Source organism: Phaenicophaeus curvirostris, chromosome 24, assembly GCF_032191515.1.
Source record: "Phaenicophaeus curvirostris isolate KB17595 chromosome 24, BPBGC_Pcur_1.0, whole genome shotgun sequence".
Lineage (NCBI taxonomy): Eukaryota > Metazoa > Chordata > Aves > Cuculiformes > Cuculidae > Phaenicophaeus > Phaenicophaeus curvirostris.
Window position 1 is genome coordinate 6,499,798 of NC_091415.1, and position 22,407 is coordinate 6,522,204.

The window sequence follows — 22,407 nt, forward strand, 5'->3', positions numbered from 1 at the left end:
GCAGAAGTAAGGGACCTCAAGGGATTAGTTAAGCCAGCTCCGCAGATGAGATCATTACAGGAACCCCTTGAAATGCTGATGCAATGGAGGGAATTGAGACTTTTTTAAATGGTATGTTTTCAGCCACATGCAAACTATCTTTGTTTCCTTGATGAAGTGCTGTGCAGCAAATGACAGGAAGATTTTTTTTCCTTTGCTGTCTCTTGAGAGCTTTGTACTCCAAAGTTCATGGAGTTCTTGGTAGAAATCAGAGGCAGCCCTGACCTAAAATGTCTTGCTTTCCGTATGAGAACATTGTGCAGGACAGTGTTGAAAGCCTGTAAAGCATCAGTGAAAGGGCTCCCTTAAATCAGAGTGCTCATCTTCATGAAACCCCTCAGACATGATCTGCTGTGGTGCTGCTGAGCTGCTCCCAGAACAGCCCCTGCCGCTGGGCTGGCACAGCTGCCTGTGGCTGCAGCTGAAATGGATGAGACAATTGAACTGGATGTGTGTTTTCATCTGCAGCTATTCCCTGGATGTGCAAACGGATGTGTTGCTTGCAATTGCAGATGTGTGAGAAATAGGCTGTGGTCTGGTTTTACTTTATATCAGAGTTTGTTTTCTGGGACGGGATAGCTTCCAGGTGAAAATCATGTCCAGAGAGTGCTGTGCAGTGATGTACTTCTGTGCCTTACCACCAACTTACCGTGTTGTCTTCCTTGCCAGAGCTGTACAGCTCATGTTACCCATTTGCAGAAGAGCAAATCTTCAAAGGGGTCTGTTAGAGTTTGTGCGAGAACAGGGACTGTGTGGTTAGAGGGAGAGGAAGAGACCTTGGTGGCAGGAAGACATTGGATTGTTAATTGTTAGTGAAACAGTAGCCTGTGATTTGAGTGTTTGTTGCTTGTCCTGGATTCTGCTTCTGATGAGTATCTTTTATTTTCCAGGCTGTGACAGCACTTGTGAAAAACTATCCGAAGCACATGGTTTCGTCAATGCAGCAGATCCTACCCATTGTCTGGAACACCCTCACAGAAAGTGCCGCCTTATATCCTTTATAGGGAATGGTTTAACCAGAACAGAACAAGACAAACTGTGTCTCATACACATTAATGATCTGGAAACATCTGAAGAGCTGGGGATGTGGAGTAGTCAGCCATTCAGATGGGTTACAGGCTCCTATGGTGTAGATGTACTGGGTGTTTCTGTCACTTCATAGGCTGTACTAAGTTTCTTTTAGCTTAGAATTCGTATATGTAAATCATGTGAGAGCCTAGCTTATCCTGGCTGCAGAATTGTGGCCAATCTCTGCATTGTTCCTGGAACTCTTCAGTGAAAATAGTCGCCTTAAAAACATTTCTAGTCACAACATAAAGACCTCAGTAGAAGAGTAACTATAATATCCCTTGCACAGCATTGTTAGTGGCTGGTTACACTTGCTGCTGAAGTTGATTTTCCTTTTGAATTTCATAACTTAGTCATCACTTCACTGCACAGTTTGCCACGGGAGAGGTGTTCTCTGGGTAGTTTTCCCAGTCCCTGCGAACTGACAAGTGAAATTTTCCTGTGTTGTTAATCCAAAAGTTGCTTTTTAGACAATTATAATTAAACGATTGTCAAACACTGAGCCTTCTGGTAGCCTTTGCTACGTTTTTGGTATAAACAGTGGAATTGGATGCTCTGTTGTGATGATAGCATGGAAGCTGATAGAGCTTTTCCTCTGTAGTTTAAAAAGAATGACTGTTCCAGAGAGTGTAGATCTAGACCTTTTTGTGTCAAAGCTGCTTGCATAGTCTTGTGTTTTAGAATCCTGCTGCATGCTGGATGATGGGCGCTTGTAGAGTGAGAACGGGCAGGGAGACCATAAAAGTCACCTTAGCGCTGGAGTGAGTGGAGGCTGTCTGGTTCCAAGGTCAGCTGGTTTTTGGGTCTTGGGGATTTGGGGTTTTTTTAGACACTTGTTGAAATAAAATGAGCTTTTTGTTAAAATTTTGGTGGTGGATTTCTCCTCTCCTGTCCTGACTCCCCCTGCAGTCCTGCTGGCAGCTGAGCTGACAAAAGTTCTTAGTTTGCAAAAATGCAAAATTTGCACAATTCCTGTCCTTCTCCCCTTGTGTTTGCTGCAGCACTTGTTGGACTTTCAGTTTGCCATCCCCAAAGAAACCGCTTCCTTTCCATCCCCAGGATGTATTTTTGCCACTTCCCAGGGTTGGAGGCTTATGGAGAGGCCTGGAAGGGAGCGAGCCAACATGAAGTAGCACGTGGGAGCATGGGGTGGCTCCTTTCCCTTCAGCAGCAGGGAAATGTGGAATTGTCTCACCATCCTCTGGGAAGAATGAGTCTGAGGGGTTCCATTCTTTCAGAATTCTGACATGAATGAAGTTTTCGTTTACCTTGGTAATAAAATGATCCAAAGGATGTGCTGAAATGATGTGGAAATGGTCTTTGAAGTTGGTCAGTTCACAAAGCTGGGAGCTCCTGGGACTTGTCTTCTGAAACACAGGACTGTGCGTAAAGTCAAAGCATTTTTTAAGGAAGAAGGCTTCCCTAGCTATCAGGAATATTAAGATAAGAACGGCTAACTCCTAAATAGAATTTTCTAGAAGGAAACACACCTATTTACTTAACTCCATCCACTTATGTGAGAACAGAAGTAAATTACACAGAAGAGGTGGAGGACCCTGTGGATTCTGATGGTAAGAACTTGTTAAACTGCACTTTTGCCTTCTCTTTTGACAAGGAAGAGACTTGCCTAAATACCGTTGCTTTCAAAGTAGTGACTGAAAGACTGTAGATGATGCCTAAAGATAACATTTATGGTATTAGAACAGTGTTAGTTTTTACCAGGGCCAGTCTTTGCAAGTTATATGGGAGTGTCATCAATGAAGCTGCGTAATTTCTAATGACTCAAGGATTGAGTTCTGCAAGAATCTTGAGGTAAAAGTAATGGGGCAAAAGAAAACCAAACGGGTTTTATGTTGAGCCTAATCAGTTTTAATGAGAGATGTGGGGTGAGATGGGAGGAGAGCAGAAAGTGATGAAGTCAAGTGTCCTCCAGGGTCTGCTGCTGCCACCCTTGCTAATCCAGGAGTAAGAGTAAACATCTCCTTAGGCAAGCTAACAGTTTGCAACTATATTTGACACCAGTTTGTATCTTTCTTGTATGTTGGCATATCCAGTCATGATCCTCTTTTCCCCTTTGTTCAGGTGAAGTGCTGGGCTTTGAAAATCTCGTATTCAGCATATTTGAATTTGTTCATGCCTTGTTGGAAAACACCAAATTTAAGAGCACAGTGAAGAAGGCTTTGCCAGAGCTGATCTATTACATCCTCCTTTACATGCAGATCACAGAGGAGCAGGTGAGCATGTTTGTCTTGTGTAGGAAGCAAATGTAATGAGAGATTTAAAACAGCTAATGTCCCAGGAGGAGTTTCAGTGTGTGGAAGCTGCTGTCATCTGATAGGCTGTTCTGTCACTTTGTTGTGCCAGGAGTAAGGGCAAGAGCATCCAAATGTTACTCAACAGTGAAACGTGGAGAGCAAATCATAGAATCAGAGAACAGTTTGGGTGGAAGGGACCTTCAAAGCCCACCCAGTCACACCCCCTGCCATGGGAAGGGACACCTCCCACTGGATTGGGGGCTCAAAGTCCCATCCAACCTGGTCTTGAACCCCTCCAGGGATGGGGCAGCCACCACTGCTCTGGGCAGCCTGGGCCACGGCCTCCCCAACATCACAGCAAAACATTTCTTCCTAAGATCTCATCTCAATCTCTCCTCTTTTCATCTGAAAACCTTTGTTCTGTCACAACTGGCCCTGGTAAAAAGTATTTCTTAACAGCCCCCTTTATATATGGAAACACCACAATAAGGTCTCCCCAGAGCCTTCTCCAGGCTGAAGAATGCCAACTCTCAAGCTTTCTTCCTTTATGAAGGATTATAGAATCATAGAATCATAGAATCACCAGGTTGGAAGAGACCCACCAGATCATTGAGTCCAACCAGTCCCATCAATCACTAAACCATGTCCCTCAGCACCTCGTCCACCGGTCCCTTAAACCCCTCCAGGGAAGGTGACTCAACCCCCTCCCTGGGCAGCCTCTGCCAGTGCCCAGTGACTCCTTCTGTGAAAAATTTTTTCCTAATGTTCAGCCTAAACCTCCCCTGGTGGAGCTTGAGGCCATTCCCTCTTGTCCTATCCCCTGTCACTTGGGATTATGCTGTGAAAATGAGGATTTTCATGCTGAAAGGGATAGCAGGGTTTCTGTGATAGTGAAAATATTATGCAAGTAGTGTGAAATAATTTCTACTGAAATTCTACATGGCTCTTGACCTCACAGGCCTGACAACCATTCTGTTTGTTTAGGTAGAAATGCGTGAAACTAGTCCCTATGTGGAAGATTCATCTGCTTCTCCCATTCCTTATCTATAAATAAAACTGTAGCATTGATTCCAGGTCAGTTATTAGTTCTGTCCAAGTCTGACCACAAGAGAAAACCAGAACAGCAAAGTGTGCTCAGAACAAAGAGAATTTCTCCTTTTCAAAGGTTTCTCCAATAGAGTATGAGAAAAATTAGCTGAAGACAACAACTTCTCATGGCAGAGAAATGTTCTGAAAGTAGTTCTACAAATCTGAGATTACTGGGAACAGAAAAGCTCTCTTTTACCTTGATGTTCTGAATTCTTTATTGACCCTGTCCTTTTTGTCTCCTTTTTGGTTTAGATAAAAGTTTGGACCGCAAATCCACAACAATTTGTGGAGGATGAAGATGATGACACATTTTCCTATACTGTGAGGATTGCTGCTCAGGATCTTTTGCTGGTATGAAATGTGTTCCATGTTTCGATGCAACCAAAATAATAATAGCAAATAATAAACCTACCTTCAGGAAGGGCATTTGGAGAAAAGGACAGCTTTTAGAAGTCTGTACAGTTAAGTGTTGTTTCCTTCTGCGCAGGCTGTGGCTGCTGATTTCCAGAATGAGAGCGCATCTGCTTTGGCCGCAGCAGCTACAAGGCATTTACAAGAAGCTGAGCAGGCTAAAAACAGCGGTGCTGAGCACTGGTAAGGAGACGAGGCAGCAGGGAATGACACTGGTACGAATATCAAGCTCTTTTTCAGGACTGGGTACAGGACAATTTCACCACAAGTTTTATGACACTGCTACTGATGCACAAGGATGAAATTCGAGAACCCTAAATAGAAGAAGGAGGAAGTAGAGCAGCTCTTGAGCCAGATGACGAGATCTTCACGTGGAATGATTCCAGCAATCCCTAGCACAAGCTGTCTGCCCCAGGCTCCCTTCCTCCAGACCCTGACAATTCCTTAGGCATCTCATTGGAATTAATAATGCGCAGTCTGAAGAGAAACGGATGGTACTTTCACTTTGTGTTCGCCTAATTGAGCTCAAAATTTCAGGCACATCTTTTTCTTTTTTCTTTTTCACTTGATGTGCAGAGGAGCCTGAGGTGCTGCAGGCATATCTGTGTGTTCCATTTTAGAACTTCAAAGTTGTGGTTTTTACTGTAACTTGGGGATAGGAAAAGAAAGTTAAATTGCAATTACCTGGTGGCTGTTCCATAGCTGTTCTCTCTTGGTTTGACAGTGCATTAGTTCAGTGTTTGTGTTTATTTTGAATTTTGGTGTCAAAGAAGCTAGTCTGTACAGTGAGCAGTGATGGAATGTCTGCAAAATCAGACACCGAGTCCCTGTCTTTGTAGTGAGTTTTAAAGTAGGTTATTTGCTTCGTAAATAAAACCAAGGAGAAGTGATATTTGCACGTAACTCTATTTCACCATACTTAACAAAATGTAATGCAAAAATAGACATTTTTAAACCTTTAATATATCGCAGTGCTTCCACACATAGAATCGAGCGAGACACAGCTGGAAACATAAGGCATCATGGAAGGGTCTTGTTTCTTTTTTTTTTTATTATGGGAACAAAATCAGTAAAAGAAGTCACAACTGTTTGACCTGTATTTTCAAGAGCAATTGAGAATGCTACCTGTCCTGGGTGAGTTTCCAAGCCTCCATCTTGCAGAGTTTTGTGAGCCTTTCTTTCAGGGCTTTTGAAAACTATCTTCTTTGGGATCAAGAAAACTGTTGTGGTAGCTTAGACCAAAAAAATACTAATAGATGCTTCAGAGTTTGTATCTATTTATTGTGGTAATGATAAAAAAAAAGCTCAAGGCTCTGAATTCTTTTGCAGGTGGAAAATACATGAAGCTTGTATGCTGGCCCTGGGCTCGGTGAAGTCTATTATTACAGACAGCGTGAAGAATGGTAGAATACATTTTGATATGCATGGCTTCCTGACAAATGTTGTTCTTGCAGACCTCAACCTTTCAGGTACGTTTCTCAGAGTAACTGATGAGTGCCAGACCTTGGAACTCATACAGATTAACGTGTCTGATGAATCGGGTTGCAGTATGTGTGGTGGTGTGAAGTGCAGATGTGCGTGTTGTACATGTGAAAGGTCATAAATCTTATCTTTTGTGTTGACACATGCTACAGGGTCTAATAAAAACCCTTTAAATGTGGGGCACTGCGCTCTCAGTTGAAACTCACTGTTGGCTGGATGCTGGAGATAGAAGGGCGATTGCTTGGGGAACTTGATGGAAAATAGTTGTTCTGTTGGTTTGTATCAGTTTCTGGGGAAGACTTGAGCAGGCTCCGGAATTCCTGCAGCAATATCCCATCCCATTTTCCGTACACTGAGGGTGATGCTAATTGCAGCACTTGAATTCCAATAGTGGAATCCTGTTGAGTGGGATCCTGTTACTAGGAGCTCTGCTTTTTGTGTGATCTTACATCAGTGTGCAAGAAAGTCAAAGGAAGTGTGGAAAGTCAGATTTGCAAATAATTAAAATTTGAGAAGTTTAAGCCAATATGAGCATTACTGCTGAGTCCACACTAAGTTGTCTTAGTGCAGAAAAAAGAAATTGTTGGATGACTTCATCAAAGAAACATCCATTTAGCCTATTATAATGAAAGCTTTTTCTTTTTTTTTCTGAGTTAATTTTGAATGAAGAAATAGTGTGCAATGTGTAATGCATAGAAAAAACCCAAACACCCAACCTTAGGTATTTACACAAACCTAGCAGTGTGGGATTGGGCTGTAAATGAGCGATTGTGTCCTAGAACAAGCTCCTGCAGTCACTACATTGGTACCTCTCAGAGGGTGTCTATTTAATGGTCAGTAATGGTGATAAGACAAAGAAATCTTGTTTTTTATAATAGTTGCTTAGAAAACAGGGGTTTTTTTTTTACTATACATATTGCATGGAGTTTTCAGTGTCCTCATCTTAAAATTAATACTTGCAGGAGCATAAGTAATGGCAGTAAAGATGCTGAGAAATAGAAATCTGTTTGAGGATAGCCTTGGTAGGTAAGAGGCCTTTTAGCCTGAAAAGGCAGAAGGGTTAAGTGCAATAGGATACCTCAAACCTCCAGAAGTGTAAACAGGTGAGGAGGTAATGAGTGTTCACTCTTTTTCTGGTGTTGTTGAACATTGTGTTCTGTGATTACCAGGTGATGGCTGGACACTAGAAGAGTTATCTGTAAAGATCCCTGCATGCGTGCTCTGTTTCTCCAATTCTTTCCTCTAAGCTTGTGCCATTTCCTACTCCTGGGGATAGAATATTGAGCCACATGAATAAGAGTTATTGAAAAAGCCTTCTTTCTGTTCCTTTATTTCTGTTCTGATGATCAATAAAGCCTGTATTGCTGCATTGATGAAAAAAATCAAGTGGAAGCAGTTGAGGGAAGAAATTTTTGTTAAACGGGAAATTATTTTTTGCAATAACTGAGAAAATAAAGTGGATTCTGCACATGTACCAAAATTCTTTGCATGCCTGCACATTCATCTTCTTTGTCACATCTTACCAGTTTCTTACTGGGATGACAAAATTTTGGGTAATGGATGGAAGCAGCTGTAATTTTAAATAAGTAAAACTGATTCTAAGACCCCTGGGTGTTTTGTTTCATTCAGTGTCCCCGTTTCTCCTGGGTCGTGCTCTGTGGGCCGCCAGCCGTTTCACTGTGGCCATGTCTCCAGAACTAATCCAGCAGTTCTTGCAAGCTACTGTCAGCGGTCTACACGAAACCCAGCCTCCTTCGGTGCGAATCTCCGCAGTCCGAGCTATCTGGGGGTAAGTGAATCCTCAGGTATTCCAAAGCTCCAGGGGCGGGTGGTATCGATTACAGTTTTAAAAGTAATCTGTTAAAATATTAATAACATTTCTGTATAGACAGTGGAAGTATTTGCTTTGAATTAAATAGGTGTTGACTTAAAAGCTGTAAGCAAGCAGGTTCAAAATAGAGTAACTCTAATGAGGAATAGCAAATTGCCATTCAGGGTTGGCCACAATACAGCGTTAGGATGGATACTGTGCCAAGGAGAAGCGTAAAGATGAAACCCAGGTTACTCCTCTTTGGTCACAAAGGTTGGATGACATAATGTGGGCTCCTGGAGCAAATCCCAGCAACAAAGAGTGTTTGTTCTGTTTTGGTTTTAATCCTGTTTACGTAAGTAAGTTGCAGGAAGGAAAAAGGATGGTCTGCTGTATTGATTCTAAAGTGAAAAATTAACATTAATGTAAAAGTGTAAAAACAAAAAAATAACCAAATACAAAAGACCCTACCTTGCAGACCCCTACTTTTCCCCAAAAAAACACCTTATCATCTATTTGCACTGAAACATTAATGAGTAAGCAAGGGCAGAGACTTATAACTCAATTATTCCTGAATATTTTTTCTCTGTCACTAGCTTGCTTTGTAAGCTGTGTCTGTCTCAGACTGCTTTTTCCTCAAGTTTTTTTTTTTCTCCATTGACGGGCAATTCTTGAAAGAGAAATGTTACTAAGGTGCAGAAGCTTTTACCATCACTTGACTCAACTCTGCTTCTGTGAACTGTCAGGGGTGGGATGGGGAGGAAAGAGCTGAGCCGCAGAGAGATCGAGGAATGGCAGACTGAGGGGGAGTAAACTGAAGAAGAGTAGGTGATGTGAAATAATTCCTTGTGTATCATCTGGAATTAAATGTATAGATGACTTTAATAGATGATAAATCGCATTAGTATACTGTGTGTGTATTTTTGCCTCACGAATTTCTTGTCCAGATACTGTGACCAGCTGAAGATCTCTGAGAGCACCCATGTGTTGCAGCCTTTCCTTCCGAGCATTCTTGACGGGCTGATCCACTTGGCAACTCAGTTCAGTTCAGAGGTCCTGAACCTTGTGATGGAGACGCTGTGCATTGTCTGCACGGTAGACCCAGCGTTCACAGCAAGTGTGGAGAACAAAATCTGCCCCTTCACGATTGCAATATTTCTGAAGTACAGTAATGGTAGGCATGCAAGTTACCTTCTCAAAGTACAGTTGTTTTTGCTACTGCATCCCAGTGCTGAAAACGTAATAAATGCTAATTGAATGAACGTTGATTCATTCAGCGGTAAAGCTGGAAGCGAAACTTGCTGCTTTGCCGATGCAAAATAGCAGTAGGAAAAACTGCGATGTGTTTGTTAGTATGTTTCAGTAAATGGTGCTTTCTCTCTCCAGATCCAGTTGTTGCTTCTCTTGCCCAAGATATCTTTAAGGAGCTAGCTCAGATAGAAGCCTGCCAGGGTCCAATGCAGATGAGGCTAATACCAACTCTTGTCAGCATCATGCAGGCCCCTGCTGACAAGATCCCAGCAGGGCTTTGTGCAGTAAGTGCTATAGTGTACGTGATCTTAGGTGGGGACGATTCCCTGCTCTTGAACACAGAGGATGGCTGGTCTGCAAAGAGTAGAAAGGTTGCTTTTAAACTGCTTTGGAACAATGATTTCGGTTATTGGTAGAGGTTTCTTTGTGGACAAAAGGCAAACTGCAGGTGGGGGGAGATGCTTCCAAAAGTTAACTTTGAACTGCTCCTCTGGCCTTCTTCCAGTCTCAGCAGTATATCCCTAGGCATTTTGCTTTGACACAGCCATCTTTCACCAGTAACATCTCCTCTCTTTGGTGAAATGTTCTCCAACAGACTACACTACTATCCCTTGCACTTTTTTCTAAGGTTTTTTCTGATTTATAGATCACACGTGTATGAATTACCGGAGATAAATTCTATAGGTTTGTCCTTTCTATAAAACATACCCTTATAAAGATTAAGCATTGACAGTGTAGAATGGAATTTAACTCATAAACATCTTTATAAATCTTCTTATTATCCACCTGTTGATTAGTAGGACTGTAACAATTGCTTATGGGTAATTAAAATAAATGTAAATCAATATAAACAAAATGGAACAAGTCAGCTAGGGCTGGCTGTACCGATTAGCATGCATCAGGGTACTGTGACACTGTGTACCATGTTCAAGAGGTTCCACTGCTTTTAATATTGGAACAGCCTTGGGAGCTTTTACGGCGGGCACTGTGTGTCTGTGTGAAATACAGTGGTGCTGGGGTGCAAGGTTCCAAGGTCCTCCAGCTTAAACATCCTAAACTGTAAAATCAGGATGTGATGGCAGTACTGGCTCACATCCTTCCCGTTTACACCTTTGATTCTCGCATCAGTGGTGGATAATGCTGACATAGTATACTGCGGCTGCTACTGTAGGGGTGCTTTTGTTTGTGTTTTCCTTTCAGACTTCTATTGATATATTGACCACAGTTGTGAGGAATACAAAACCTCCTCTGTCCCAGCTCCTGATCTGCCAAGCATTCCCTGCAGTGGCTCAGTGCAGCTTGAACACAGATGACAATGCTACTATGCAGGTAACGCTGTGGGGATTGTAAGGATTGTGGGGCTCTGTGAGTCCAGAAGAGGTGACAAAGACAGAGAGCTTTCAAGACAAAGCCCAGGCTTTGCTTGGCCATAGCTGTATCAGCACCTCCTCAGGAGTCTCTGCCACCTCCAGTTTATTGTGGAAGTACTGCTGGTCAAGGGCCTGCAACGGTACTTACTGATTGTTCCTTAACTTGGAGAACCAGAGTGAATAGGCAGCCACATTGAGCTTAAATATTATAGGACTTTGGAGCGCATTAAAAAAAAAATTCCTAAGCCTGTCAAAACCCAACCAAAAAACGCAAAACAACACTGTTTTTCTTCCCCCATAATAATTTTCATCACCCCTGGGGATGTCAGGGGCCGCCTGCAGGAACACACTCAGGTGCAGGGAAGCAAAAGGCTTCCCGTGCAGACCTCCTCCTCCTAGCAACTTCTTCCTGTATTCATTTAGGTGGGAAGGGAAGGCAGACTTATTTTTGGCTGAGCTAGGTATGGGATGGAGGGAGAGCAAGGAATCATCTCAAACAGCAGTAGTGCCTGAGCTGTGCTTGTTGGCTGGTTCTGCTGTTACCCGGTGATATCTTTATACAGTATTTAAGCAAGAAAATAAAAACTTTGGAATGTAGAGGTGCAGGGTGCCCTTTTGTTCCACTTACCAGCTGTCTTATAAATAGTAAAGCCGATTTAATTTCCTTTAGTTTTATAGTGCAGCTACACTTTGCCATGACTGGCACAAAACTGCAGCTGGTTCAGGTTGTCTTTGTATTTATTAGCTGATTGTGGTAGCTGCCTGGGCAGTGAGGGGTGTTCTGCTTTGTAATAAAGTCTTTTGAAGTTATCTGTAATTTTTAGGCACTCATTTTGGAGAGATCGGATCCTTTACAGATGCCACCATTTTGCCCATTGTTTTCAACTTGGCTAAGGGTCTTTTTGGGGTCATGGAAGGGGATGTCTTCCTCTGTCCCCTACCTAGAAAGGGAAATTCTAATGTGATTCTTCTCTCATTCAGAACGGCGGGGAGTGTCTGCGTGCGTACGTCTCGGTGGCACTGGAGCAGATTGCGCAGTGGCACGATGAGCAAGGCCACAATGGACTGTGGTATGTGATGCAGGTGGTGAGCCAGCTTCTGGATCCAAGGACCTCAGAATTCACCGCTGCCTTCGTGGGCAGGCTGGTCTCCACTTTAATTTCCAAAGCAGGAAGTGAGCTGGGAGAGAATCTGGACCAGATCCTGAGGGCTATCCTGAGCAAAATGCAACAAGCGGAGACGCTCAGTGTGATGCAGGTGAGCGGGCTGGGCCCCCAGGAGGGTACATGGAAGTGTCAGGAAAAGAAATCACCATCGTGTTTTTGGATGGTGTGCTTGATTATTTATGGCTGGTGCAATTGGAGGATCACTACTGTATCCTCTTGCAGCAGTCAGGAAGGTGCCTGCTCCGCTCATACAGAGTGTTATCCAGATCGCTGGGTAAGCCAGGTTTAGTGCACCTTAAATAGTCCTTTGTGACCTTGTGCTTGTGACAGGAGTTGCCAAAGTAAGGATGCTGTGGCAAAGGCAGCATGTGTTTTGGAGTGGTTTTGTGCCGTACTCAAAGGATAAGTCCCTGAGCACTGGGACAAGGTTAGCATTGAGTGGGTGGGAGGTAGAGTTGACCTGTATCAGGTGAGAGGCCAGACAAAGACCATCACTGCCTCTTCCAACCTTGACCTACTTCTAGTGACAGTTTTGTGGAATGATTATGTCCCAGTGGTCCTCATTCTCTCTCCTGTCTTCCTTGCATGTGCCATTAATATAAAAAAACATGTGATGGCTGCCCTGGTTCCTCTGGAGGAGCTGGGGGAAGACGTTTTGCTGGCACTGTTGAGGACTTCTGCCGTCTGGCAAGAACCCACCTCTGCCCTCACAGAATCACAGAATCACAGAATAACCAGGTTGGAAGAGACCCACCGGATCACCGAGTCCAACCGTTCTCAGTGCAGCACTTGGCTGGGGCTCACTCTGCTCTAACCTATCCATCTTGTGTATTTCTCTGATCGTTGTGTGTGTGTTTTACAAGCCAACAAGTGGTGAATCAAGAGGCTGTTCTGATTTCATCTGAAAGCCTTGATATCCCCCATCCCTTGGTTGCACTGTTGATTCTTAGCTGTTCAGAATGGCTCTTGCTCTGCCTGATTTGGGATCCAGAAGTTTAAGTCTGAAGCAGCCAGTCTTTAAGTGTCAGACCATGATCCTGCATCATGTAAAAAATCTTTCTAAAACTTACAATTCTTTCCCTAAAATTCAGAATTGTGTGTATAGCTTTGGGCCCACTGAGCAAATGAGGGCACCTGAGGGCTCTGACTGTTGCCACACGGTGGTTTTGCTTGTCAAAAGGCCACTGCAACCTCTCATATTTTTAAAATCAATTTCTAATATTTGCTTTAGGAAGGTCTGTAAGTTTGGGGTATGGGTGTGAGTAAATTCATTCCTGCTATGTTTTCTGGTGGGGGATCAATACTGCTGCTGACGGCAGTAGTTTATCGCCATTCTTTTGTAGCATGCAGTGTCTTTGAGATGGTTACGCTTTCTCTTGGGGTTGGTAAGCACAGTTTCTACTCTTGCAGGAAACCCAGTTACTTGAATATTTGATGAAACATTTTCAGGTATGAAATTACGTACAGCTAACGTTTCCTTTCTCCTCCTGTAGTCCTTGATTATGGTGTTTGCTCACTTGGTTCACTCACAACTGGAGCCACTCCTGGAGTTCCTGTGTAGTCTCCCTGGACCAACCGGCAAGCCGGCCTTGGAGTTTGTAATGGCCGAATGGATGAGCCGGCAGCACTTGTTCTACGGGCAGTATGAAGGCAAAGTCAGGTAGGATGTTTCAGAGGAAGGATCCGTGTGTTAATGTTAGTTGACTGATCATCCCATTGCAAATAAGCGCACTGGATGCGAGGGCAAGGGGAGCTGGTTAAGACTCGGATTAGCATGTGCTGGTGTTGGGCAGAGTGGTTTTTTTCCCTGCACTGTCAGTTTGGCTCAGGAGAGTTGTGGTCATTGGAGTGATCTGATCTTCCTCTAAGTGCTTCCACCTCTTGCTGACCGGTGGCTGTGCCAGAGCAGGGTGACCCAAGAGGAATGGGGGTCTCTTGCAAGCAGAGGAGTGCTTTTGAGATTCAACTTCTGTGAATGGGATAAGAGTAGCTTCCAGATGTGAAACTGCCTTTACAGACTACTGCAGAGTTTCAGGGCATCATAGAGGGTTTCCAAAGAGAATCTGGTGGTTTCTTGTTGATTTAACAATCTCTTAGAAGGCAGTAAAGAAATCAGCTCACACCATTTTGTCTCCCTTTTGCTGTAGGAGCACATCTGTGTTCCGGTGGAGGCCGACTACTGTATTCCAAAGCATTAAATGCTCTGTATTAATTTAAATTTTGCTGCAGCTGCTGTCATTGATTTTTCTGGAAATATGAAGCCTAACAGATCACTCTCAGGGGTCTCGCCCGATGTGAACTCACTTCTTAGTTTGTATCAGTGTGTTATTGTTTTAAAGCAGTCAAATAGCCTGTGAAATAAATAAGGCAGGCTGATTCACAGAATCACTAGGTTGGAAAAGACCTCCAGGGTCATCGAGTCCAACCATTCCCATCAATCACTAAACCATGTCCCTCAGCACCTCATCCACCCATCCCTTAAACACCTCCAGGGAAGGTGACTCAACCTCCTCCCTGGGCAGCCTCTGCCAGTGCCCAGTGACCTTTTGTGTGAAAAATTTTTTCCTGATGTCCAGCCTGAACCTCCCCTGGTGGAGCTTGAGGCCATTCCTTCTCATTCTGTCCCCTGTCACTTTGGAGAAGAGCCCAGCTCCCTCCTCTCCACAACCTCCTCTCAGGGAGTTGTAGAGAGCAATGAGGTCTCCCCTCAGCCTCCTCTTCTCCAGGCTAAACACCAGGTCACTCACCACTCCTCGTAAGACTTGTTCTCCAGCCCCTTCCCCAGCTCCGTTGCTCTTCTCTGGACTCGCTCCAGAGCCTCCTTCTTGTGGTGAGGGGCCCAGAACTGAACACAGGATTCGAGGTTTGGTCTCACCAGTGCTGAGTCCAGAGGGAGAATAACCTCCCTGGACCTGCTGGTCACGCCGTTTCTGATCCAAGCCAAGATGCCATTGGCCTTCTTGGCCACCTGGGCCCCTGCTGGCTCATGGTCAGTCGCTGTCAACCAACACCCCCAGGTCCCTCTCCTCCAGGCAGTTTCCAGCCAGACTTCTCCTAGTCTGGAGCTGCTCAGGGTTGTTGTGCCCCAAGTGCAGGACCCGGTATTTGGCCTTGTTAAACCTCATGCCATTGGTCTCAGCCCATGGATCCAGCCTGTTCAGATCCCTTTGGAGCCTCCCGACCCTCCAGCAGATCCAGCTTCCACCCAGCTTAGTGTCACCCACAAACTTGCTCAGGGTGCACTCGATGCCTTCATCCAGGCCATTGATAAAGACATTGAACAGGGCTGGACCCAGCCCTGAGCCCTGGGGACACCACTTGTCACTGGCCTCCAGCTGGAGTTAACTCCATTTCCCACCACTCTCTGGGCCCTTCAGCCAACCAGTTTTCCACCCAGGAGAGTGTGCGCCTGTCCAGGCCAGAGGTGACAGCTTCCTAAGCAGAATGCTGTGAGAAACTGATGAGGGGATTTGGTGCTGTTTTCAGTCACGCTTGTTTCATACCTAAAAGCAGTGGTTTATCCCCATTTTGACAGAGGAGGGTTGGCTGCAGTATCCCCTGAGACTGCTCACGGCCACAGGGAAGCCAAGGCTGGTGCTGACAAGGAAATGAGGTTAAACTTTGTTGTTCAGTGCTTGTCTCCATATTGTCCAAGATCAGAGCTATTTCTGTGCATATGGCTTGGCAGGGCTCCACACTATTAAACACTTAGGTTTGGGTTACTTACAGTGATGTTTATTGTGCATTAGAAAATGCTGGGTGTTCTCCGCATGCTGAAGGAAGGCTGTGCTTGCTCAGAGGACCCTCTTGTTCAGAGTTGGTAAAAATAATGTGAGGACAGCTTCTGTGTGCACCAGTCCCATCCCTGCAAGGGGTGGGTAAAGATGGGGCTGTTTGCTCCCCACTTGTGTCAGGAAAAGGTGGGAAAACTTTGGGCAGCTCAGGGTGGTGCGTAGGATCTGGGTCCAAACCAGCAGTGTGGGAACTCGGAGCCATAGTGTGGGAGAGAAAGAGGGTGTGAAGTGAAAGCATGAAAAAAGGAAGTTCCAGGGAGCTTCAGAACTTCAGTTTGAGACTTTTGGAGCCAAGAGAGACGTTTGAGAGCGCCAAGCGTAAATCAGTGGCCTTAACCTGTAGTCAGAGACATTTTCAGACTGGAGAAGATTTGAAATAGCGTGGAGCAGAATTCTGAGCAGCAGAGATGGAAGGAACATGTGAAGATACTGAGGGAACTGGAGGTCCAAGTGTAGCAGAGCTGTGAAGGACAAGAAGTGAAGAGCTTTGAGAATGGAGAAAGGAGAAGACATGTTCATGGTTGCAGATCAACCACATTACTGCTTTCTTGCCACTGCATTCCTCTTAATTCTGTCTTAATCTGCACATGATGCTTCAGGCCTGTGTTTCCCTTTGTGGCCCTTCTGAACTGGAAAAAACTTTGATGTGTGTGTGCTCTGTTTGGCAGTGTATAACCCAAGGCTTTGTCAGTTTTCAGCTTGCAGTGCAGGTCAGGAGGTGAGTCCGGTCTCGGATGCTAATGTAAAGCAGGAGAAATAAGAAAATTCTGTAAAGCTTGTTCTCAGCAAAAGTGTAGAAAAGTGGTGTCTGAGTGTCTGCTCTGGAGATGGGTTCTCTGTTAACAGCAAAAGAGTTAACAGCTGAAGAGTTTCTCAGTTTTTTTCCTGAGAAAACCAGACAGCTCAGGGAAATTCTGATCTGTAATTTTCCTGTTCCCTGCTCCCCAGCTCTGTCGCGCTGTGTAAACTCCTGCAGTATGGCATCAACACGGATGACAAGCGGCTTCAGGACATTAGGGTAAAGGGAGAAGAAATATTTAATATGGATGAGGGAATACGGACACGATCGAAGTCGGCCAAAAGTAAGTAATCGTTTTGCTGTTATTAACAGTTTTTTTCCCAGTTAGTAGATGCTAGGAAAGGCCTTAAAATCAATCTTGCAGATCACACAAAGCTTTGGGAGGTATTTGCTACAGAAAGTGTCTCTTGTTTTTTAGAGCCAAGCTATACATCGTGTACTGAAGGCAAATAACGCGTATGTAAATTCTGCCAAGAACTTTTGGAGACTCCTGATGTCTCTTACTTAAGATAAGTGGATGAGGTGATAGAGGATTGGGAGTTATTCTCTGCTGTTTTGCATCATCCCCTTCCATCTAATGAGATAGAATTGATAATTTCTTGATGCTTCTCTGATAGTGTTTTCTGAATGCAGAAACTGAAAAAAACAAGTGACCTTTTTTTGGTGACTTTCACAAGTTATCAGCAATGATTTCAACAAGTGAGAGATCACTTTTAAGGAAAGCTTGGCCAGTCTCCTTCATAAGACTTGTCTTCTTTTTAATTGGCTGAACCCAAAATCTTTGATTGGAGATTACTATGTAGAGATTCCTGTATTAAACTGGAGAGGGCATGGGGCAGGTTTGTCTGGGATCTGAGCCTCAGAGAGGAAGACACAGGGGAGCTGCTCTTCTCAGCGGTTCTGCAGCTTGCTGCGCTAGAGCTGGTGCACAACCAGTTGTGGGACAGGATGTGACAGCTGTTCAGATCCAGACAGGAGGCCCAGCTAGGCAGTCGGTGCTCCCGGAGCCTTCAGCTGTCGTAGGCTCGGGGGTTTGGGTTGAGGCAGGAACCCTTAAAAAAGGAAACAAATAGGGGACAGCGCTAGGAGTGTCAGCAGTGGTCACAAAACACCCACAACCTTATTATTCTTTGTTTTACAAAACCAAACCAGCATGCTCAGATGTTGTCTATTCAGACAACAGAATGGCAATTGCCAGTATTTAAGTTAAATGAAGATTAATACTAATACCAATAAGGATTTAACTAGTGCTCCCAGTTTCTGTATTTTATAGCGTATGGACTTTTCCAATGACAGCTATCTAGCCATCCCTATGTAATAATTAAGCCCCATGGGAATGCTGGTGAGGAAAAGTTAGAGCGTACAGTGTCTGAGGGCAGAGCTATGAGTGGGAGAGCTGCACTGCTCATTGGCTCGAAAGCCCTGCTGGATGTGCAGCAATAACCTCAGGGGGGACCGTGTAATAAACTCTGGATCTGGAAGTTTTTCTTGCATGTCAGCATTTTAAATGTATGGGGAAATTAAAAAAAATGAACCACCACAACAAAAAATGGCCTATTTCTAACCATTTTTTATTTACATCACTATGTATTTATTTTTCTTCTCTTACAGATCCTGAACGCTGGACAAACATTCCTTTGTTAGTAAAAATCTTAAAATTAATAATAAACGAACTCTCCAATGCGATGGAGGCAAATGCATCCAGGCAGACAACTGCAGATTGGAGCCAAGGTAAAGTACTGGGTTTACTTTTCCTCTTTGCATGGCTTAACTCTACTTTGTAATCTCTTCAGCAGCATTTATACTAATAAGAAACTTGCAGTAGTAAATCATATACCTGCAGTTACAAAGGCTTAAACACTGATCCCAAGGATAAGATGAGTCAGCGTTGTGTATTCTTAAACTAGAAAATTATTTTGGGCCAGTTTGGAAGATGGGATCTGACCATATGCCAATAAAATTATCCTTTCTTCGTGTATCTGGTTTGTCTTTTTTCCTCCCTGCTTCAAGCATCCATTCTTGCAGCTGCATTTTGTGCAGCTCTAGTTCTTGAATCACTCGATCCCAAAGGATGGGAAGGGCTGCAGGTGTTTCCCTTCACCCACCAACACCAGCGGGGATGTTTGCCTAGAAACTCTACCATGCCCTGCAGAGACATCAACAGCCTGGGCCTCTGGGATTTTGTTTTGTTTCTAAACAGATGATTCAAATGATATGTTGGAGGATCAGGAAGAGGATGAGGATGAAGACGAAGGCTTAGCAGGACAGTTCTTATCAGATATTCTTTCCACAAACAAGTATGGTAAGCAACAGCTTCAAACTGCTTGCTCAAGGTGAAAGTAGAGTAGGTGACATCCTGGTTAAAGTTTTCTTAGCTTGGCAGCAGCTCAACAGGGGCTGCAGGTAAGGGGAAGGAAATGCTCCACTGGGATTTTGAATAAGGACCTTTTTCTATAAGAGAGGGACATGTCTTTGAGTAAGTCAAAGATTAAATAACTGTGTTTTTCATCTGAGAGTCCCAATGCTGTGTAGCCTTCATGTTGCTGTGAGGTTCACACACGTGTTTCTTCTAAAGAGAAAATGGATGCTTGGCTAGGTAGCCATGACCTGTTGTAGAAGTGGATGAGCTTGTTTGTAGAGTGACTTTGAGAAATGATTGCTGCATAAAGGTGAGGCAGGTGATATCATCTCTGCTCCCTAGTTTGCCTATGGTCTTAGAACGGAGAGCCTCACAGAGAAACAGGGTAAGGGAGACTGCTTACATTAGCACAGAACTGGAAATGTGTCACCCTGCCATAAGAGGAAGGCCTAAGATAATCACTCACGTGACTAACGAACCTGCTTGTCTGCTGTCCCACGTGTGTTCATCTCACTTGCACATTCCTTGCGACTTGCACTGTGACCCTGTTCGGGGCTGCAGTGTTCTCTGATGTTGTGAACTTAAGGAGCAAATATTCTGATATAATTGGTTTTTACTCAGCAGTGCTGAAACAGTTTCTTTTTGGGTCCTTGGGCTTTTAATAGAGTACTTCTGAGGTGTTTTGCTCTGTTTTATGTTAAAACCTGCTGACTTGCCCCTGACAGATGAGGATTACTATGAAGATGATGAAGAGGACGATCCAGATGCATTAAATGACCCTCTTTACCAAATAGATCTCCAGGTGATGCTCTAGAATGTTTTTTTTTAATCAGATTCCTATCATTCTTCGTAAAATTAGAGGGTTTATTTTGTACTTCAACAAACCTGTAAACCACTGCAAGCACTGGTTACTGATCCCTGTACTCAGTTCACTGAAATAACTTTGGAAAGTACTGAGTGTCCCAAGAATGTCCCGAGCTGGTTTCCCTTGGTGAATCAGCGAATGGAAAAAACTTTGAGCAAAGGGAGACTTTTCTCCCCATGAGCTTCAGAGCCGTTTGCTGAAGTCAGCAGTAGCTTGGACACTGAATGTGGCAGAACTTCACGCTCCGCTGGGAGATGCTGTCACAGCCCCTGTGGGATCTCTCGCTCTTGCTTTTCCCACCACCTGGAAGCTGTTTATCAGCCCTTCCCCTCTACTATGGCCCTTCTGCATTGCTTTTTTGTTCCTGCAAGCCCTTTGTTTGGGTGTATCTTGAGGTTTATCTTTTGGTACGTGAAAGAAAAGATGATTTCCGAGGTGACGTGATGCTAACTGGGTCTTTCTGTCTTCCTTTCAGGCCTATCTCACTGACTTCCTCTGTCAGTTTGCACAGCAGCCCTGCTATGCAATGTTTTCAGACCATCTCAATGAGAATGAAAAGCGAGTGTTGCAGGCCATTGGTATATAAACCTGCTGAAGAGACCATACTGATCATATCCATACAATATTTTTTTGACATATTCCACGTTTTATGATTAAACATAAAACATTTTCCAGTGTCTGCCTGCTTGTTACAGGTGGATGATGGCCTCGTTGCGATGTCTTAAGCCTCATGTTAATACGAATCTGCCAAGGGAAGGAATACTAAGAAAGCAGCAAGGACAGAAGCCTGTAGAGCTTTGCACGTTGGTCTCATCATGGGAGCACTTTCATTTTCCACAGTAACTTTCCAGGAGGTTCTTAAAGATAAAAATTAATGTGTCCTTAATATTTTTAAAAGCAAACTGTCATTACCTGTGAAGAGGCACTTCACTGGGTTTCCCACAGCACAGTTGGACAGAGAAAGGAACTGGGTCACTTACAGATTGCTTGGACGTTTCATGAGAAATCAGAAGGTTGTTGGTTGTTCCTCTTCGCTCTCACATAACACGTACAGGGTAAATATCTCGATCTTACAGTGTGACTTCTTTTTATAGAACTATAGACTTTCATCAGAGATGCCTGAATGGTATGGAACCTGTTTACAGGAGTTTGGATGGGAAGCTAAACAGTAAAACTGAATGCATATCTTCTTTCCTATTGTGGATGGGGCTTTGCCGCTCACATCTCCTGTCTGGTCCCATGGGAGCAGTTCTTTACTGATGATTTTGTGTGCACATGCTCAAAGGAAGCTACCACTTAAGTTTCTGTTCCTGTGGCATGTGGCTACTAAAGGCTTGGGTTTATGGAACATAAGGAGCCACTATTTTTTGGGGAAAAAACCTGATTGTATTTAACGTATTTGCTCCTTGACAGCCACTCTGAACTCCTTTGCTTCCTTCACACTCCTGTGTGTATTTTTATAGAGTGGTAAAATAACATTTGCAAATTGATTTACCCGTAAGAACAGCGTGATGTATCTCACACCACCTCTCTGCCTTTGGTTCCCCTTTGGGGAAAATGAAAATAAAACAATTAAAATACACATTTGTATCCTTCTTATGAAACAGGGATATCAGGGACTTGTATTTCTTTCCTGAAATCACTTCTTAAAGACACATTTCTCCTTAGGAAACTTAATCTTTGTGTGCCACTTGGGTATTAGGATATTTCACAGGAGTCATCTGGACTGAAAGGGAGTGCTGTAATGGATACATCTTCTGCTTAAAAGAAAAGCCTGACCCATTATAGAGTTTCCTTTCTTAAGAAAGGCACTTGCTGTTCCCTTGTGGAATGATATGCTTGAAGTTGTATCTAAAAGTCTCCAAAGAGCTGGAGTAATTCTTTATCTTGCTGGTCTAACAGAGTATAGCTTTTCACTTTTTTACTAGGAGGGGATAATAAATTAACTTTTTAACAGACAAAGATGGCACAATTTGTGTAGCACGTGTGAGGAAAATGGTAGAATAACCCTGAATTCTAAAGCTCTTGCTCCCCTCTCACACCCCAACCCCTCACACTGTGCCTGGGAACAGGCAGAGCGAGGGGCAATCCCCACCGGCCAGAGTCCTCGGTGGTTTTGTGTGAACGGCTTCGAGAAGCAGAATCCCAAGCCTGGTTTGTACGTGTATGTGTTTAACAAGGTATAAGCTCTGGTCTAAAGTTTCCATGCTGCTCTGTATCTTTCTTACCTGTGGATTCCCTGGTGTGTAAGGATATGATTAAACTTTGTGCCGTGGCCGTCCCTTCAGCAGAACGCTGTGGCTCTGTCTTCTGCCTAGACATTACTTTTGTTTTCTTAAGCCTGTTAGGGGTTTTGGTTTGAGGCATTTGCGTATCTCGGCTTTCACTGAAAAGGGCCAACAAGTTCAGCTAAAGAGAGCAGTCTCTTGAGGGAACCCAACTGGAAATGGGTGGCTGCAGCGGTGCCAGAGCTGCGCAGGAGGGAGCGAGCGAGCATCCTCGTGGTGACCAGCCCCAGCCCTGGGAAGAGGTGGGACCAACTTTTTTTTGCCCCGTGTGTTGGCAGCGAGGCCCCAAACCAGTCGTAAATTCTTGGAGGTGAAGGAAAGCCAAGCATCCGAGTGTGTTTAGGGTAAACGGAGGACCTTA

At 44.1% G+C, this 22,407-nt stretch overlaps 1 protein-coding gene across 1 annotated transcript in view; it reads left to right on the forward strand.

Moving 5' to 3' along the window:
- IPO9 (importin 9) overlaps positions 1-21,340 on the forward strand; it is a 37,728-nt gene extending 16,388 nt beyond the window's left edge. Inside the window, exons 8-24 of the mRNA XM_069875740.1 lie at positions 930-1,030; positions 2,620-2,678; positions 3,190-3,341; positions 4,704-4,802; positions 4,939-5,045; positions 6,192-6,331; positions 7,974-8,133; positions 9,102-9,328; positions 9,541-9,689; positions 10,606-10,734; positions 11,757-12,032; positions 13,435-13,601; positions 16,684-16,817; positions 18,146-18,265; positions 18,735-18,836; positions 19,619-19,695; positions 20,234-21,340. Coding sequence (XP_069731841.1) covers positions 930-1,030; positions 2,620-2,678; positions 3,190-3,341; positions 4,704-4,802; positions 4,939-5,045; positions 6,192-6,331; positions 7,974-8,133; positions 9,102-9,328; positions 9,541-9,689; positions 10,606-10,734; positions 11,757-12,032; positions 13,435-13,601; positions 16,684-16,817; positions 18,146-18,265; positions 18,735-18,836; positions 19,619-19,695; positions 20,234-20,344 — 2,310 coding nt within the window. The 3' untranslated portion in view covers positions 20,345-21,340. The remainder of the gene's footprint in view (positions 1-929; positions 1,031-2,619; positions 2,679-3,189; positions 3,342-4,703; positions 4,803-4,938; positions 5,046-6,191; positions 6,332-7,973; positions 8,134-9,101; positions 9,329-9,540; positions 9,690-10,605; positions 10,735-11,756; positions 12,033-13,434; positions 13,602-16,683; positions 16,818-18,145; positions 18,266-18,734; positions 18,837-19,618; positions 19,696-20,233) is intronic.
- The last annotated feature ends 1,067 nt before the right edge of the window (positions 21,341-22,407 follow it).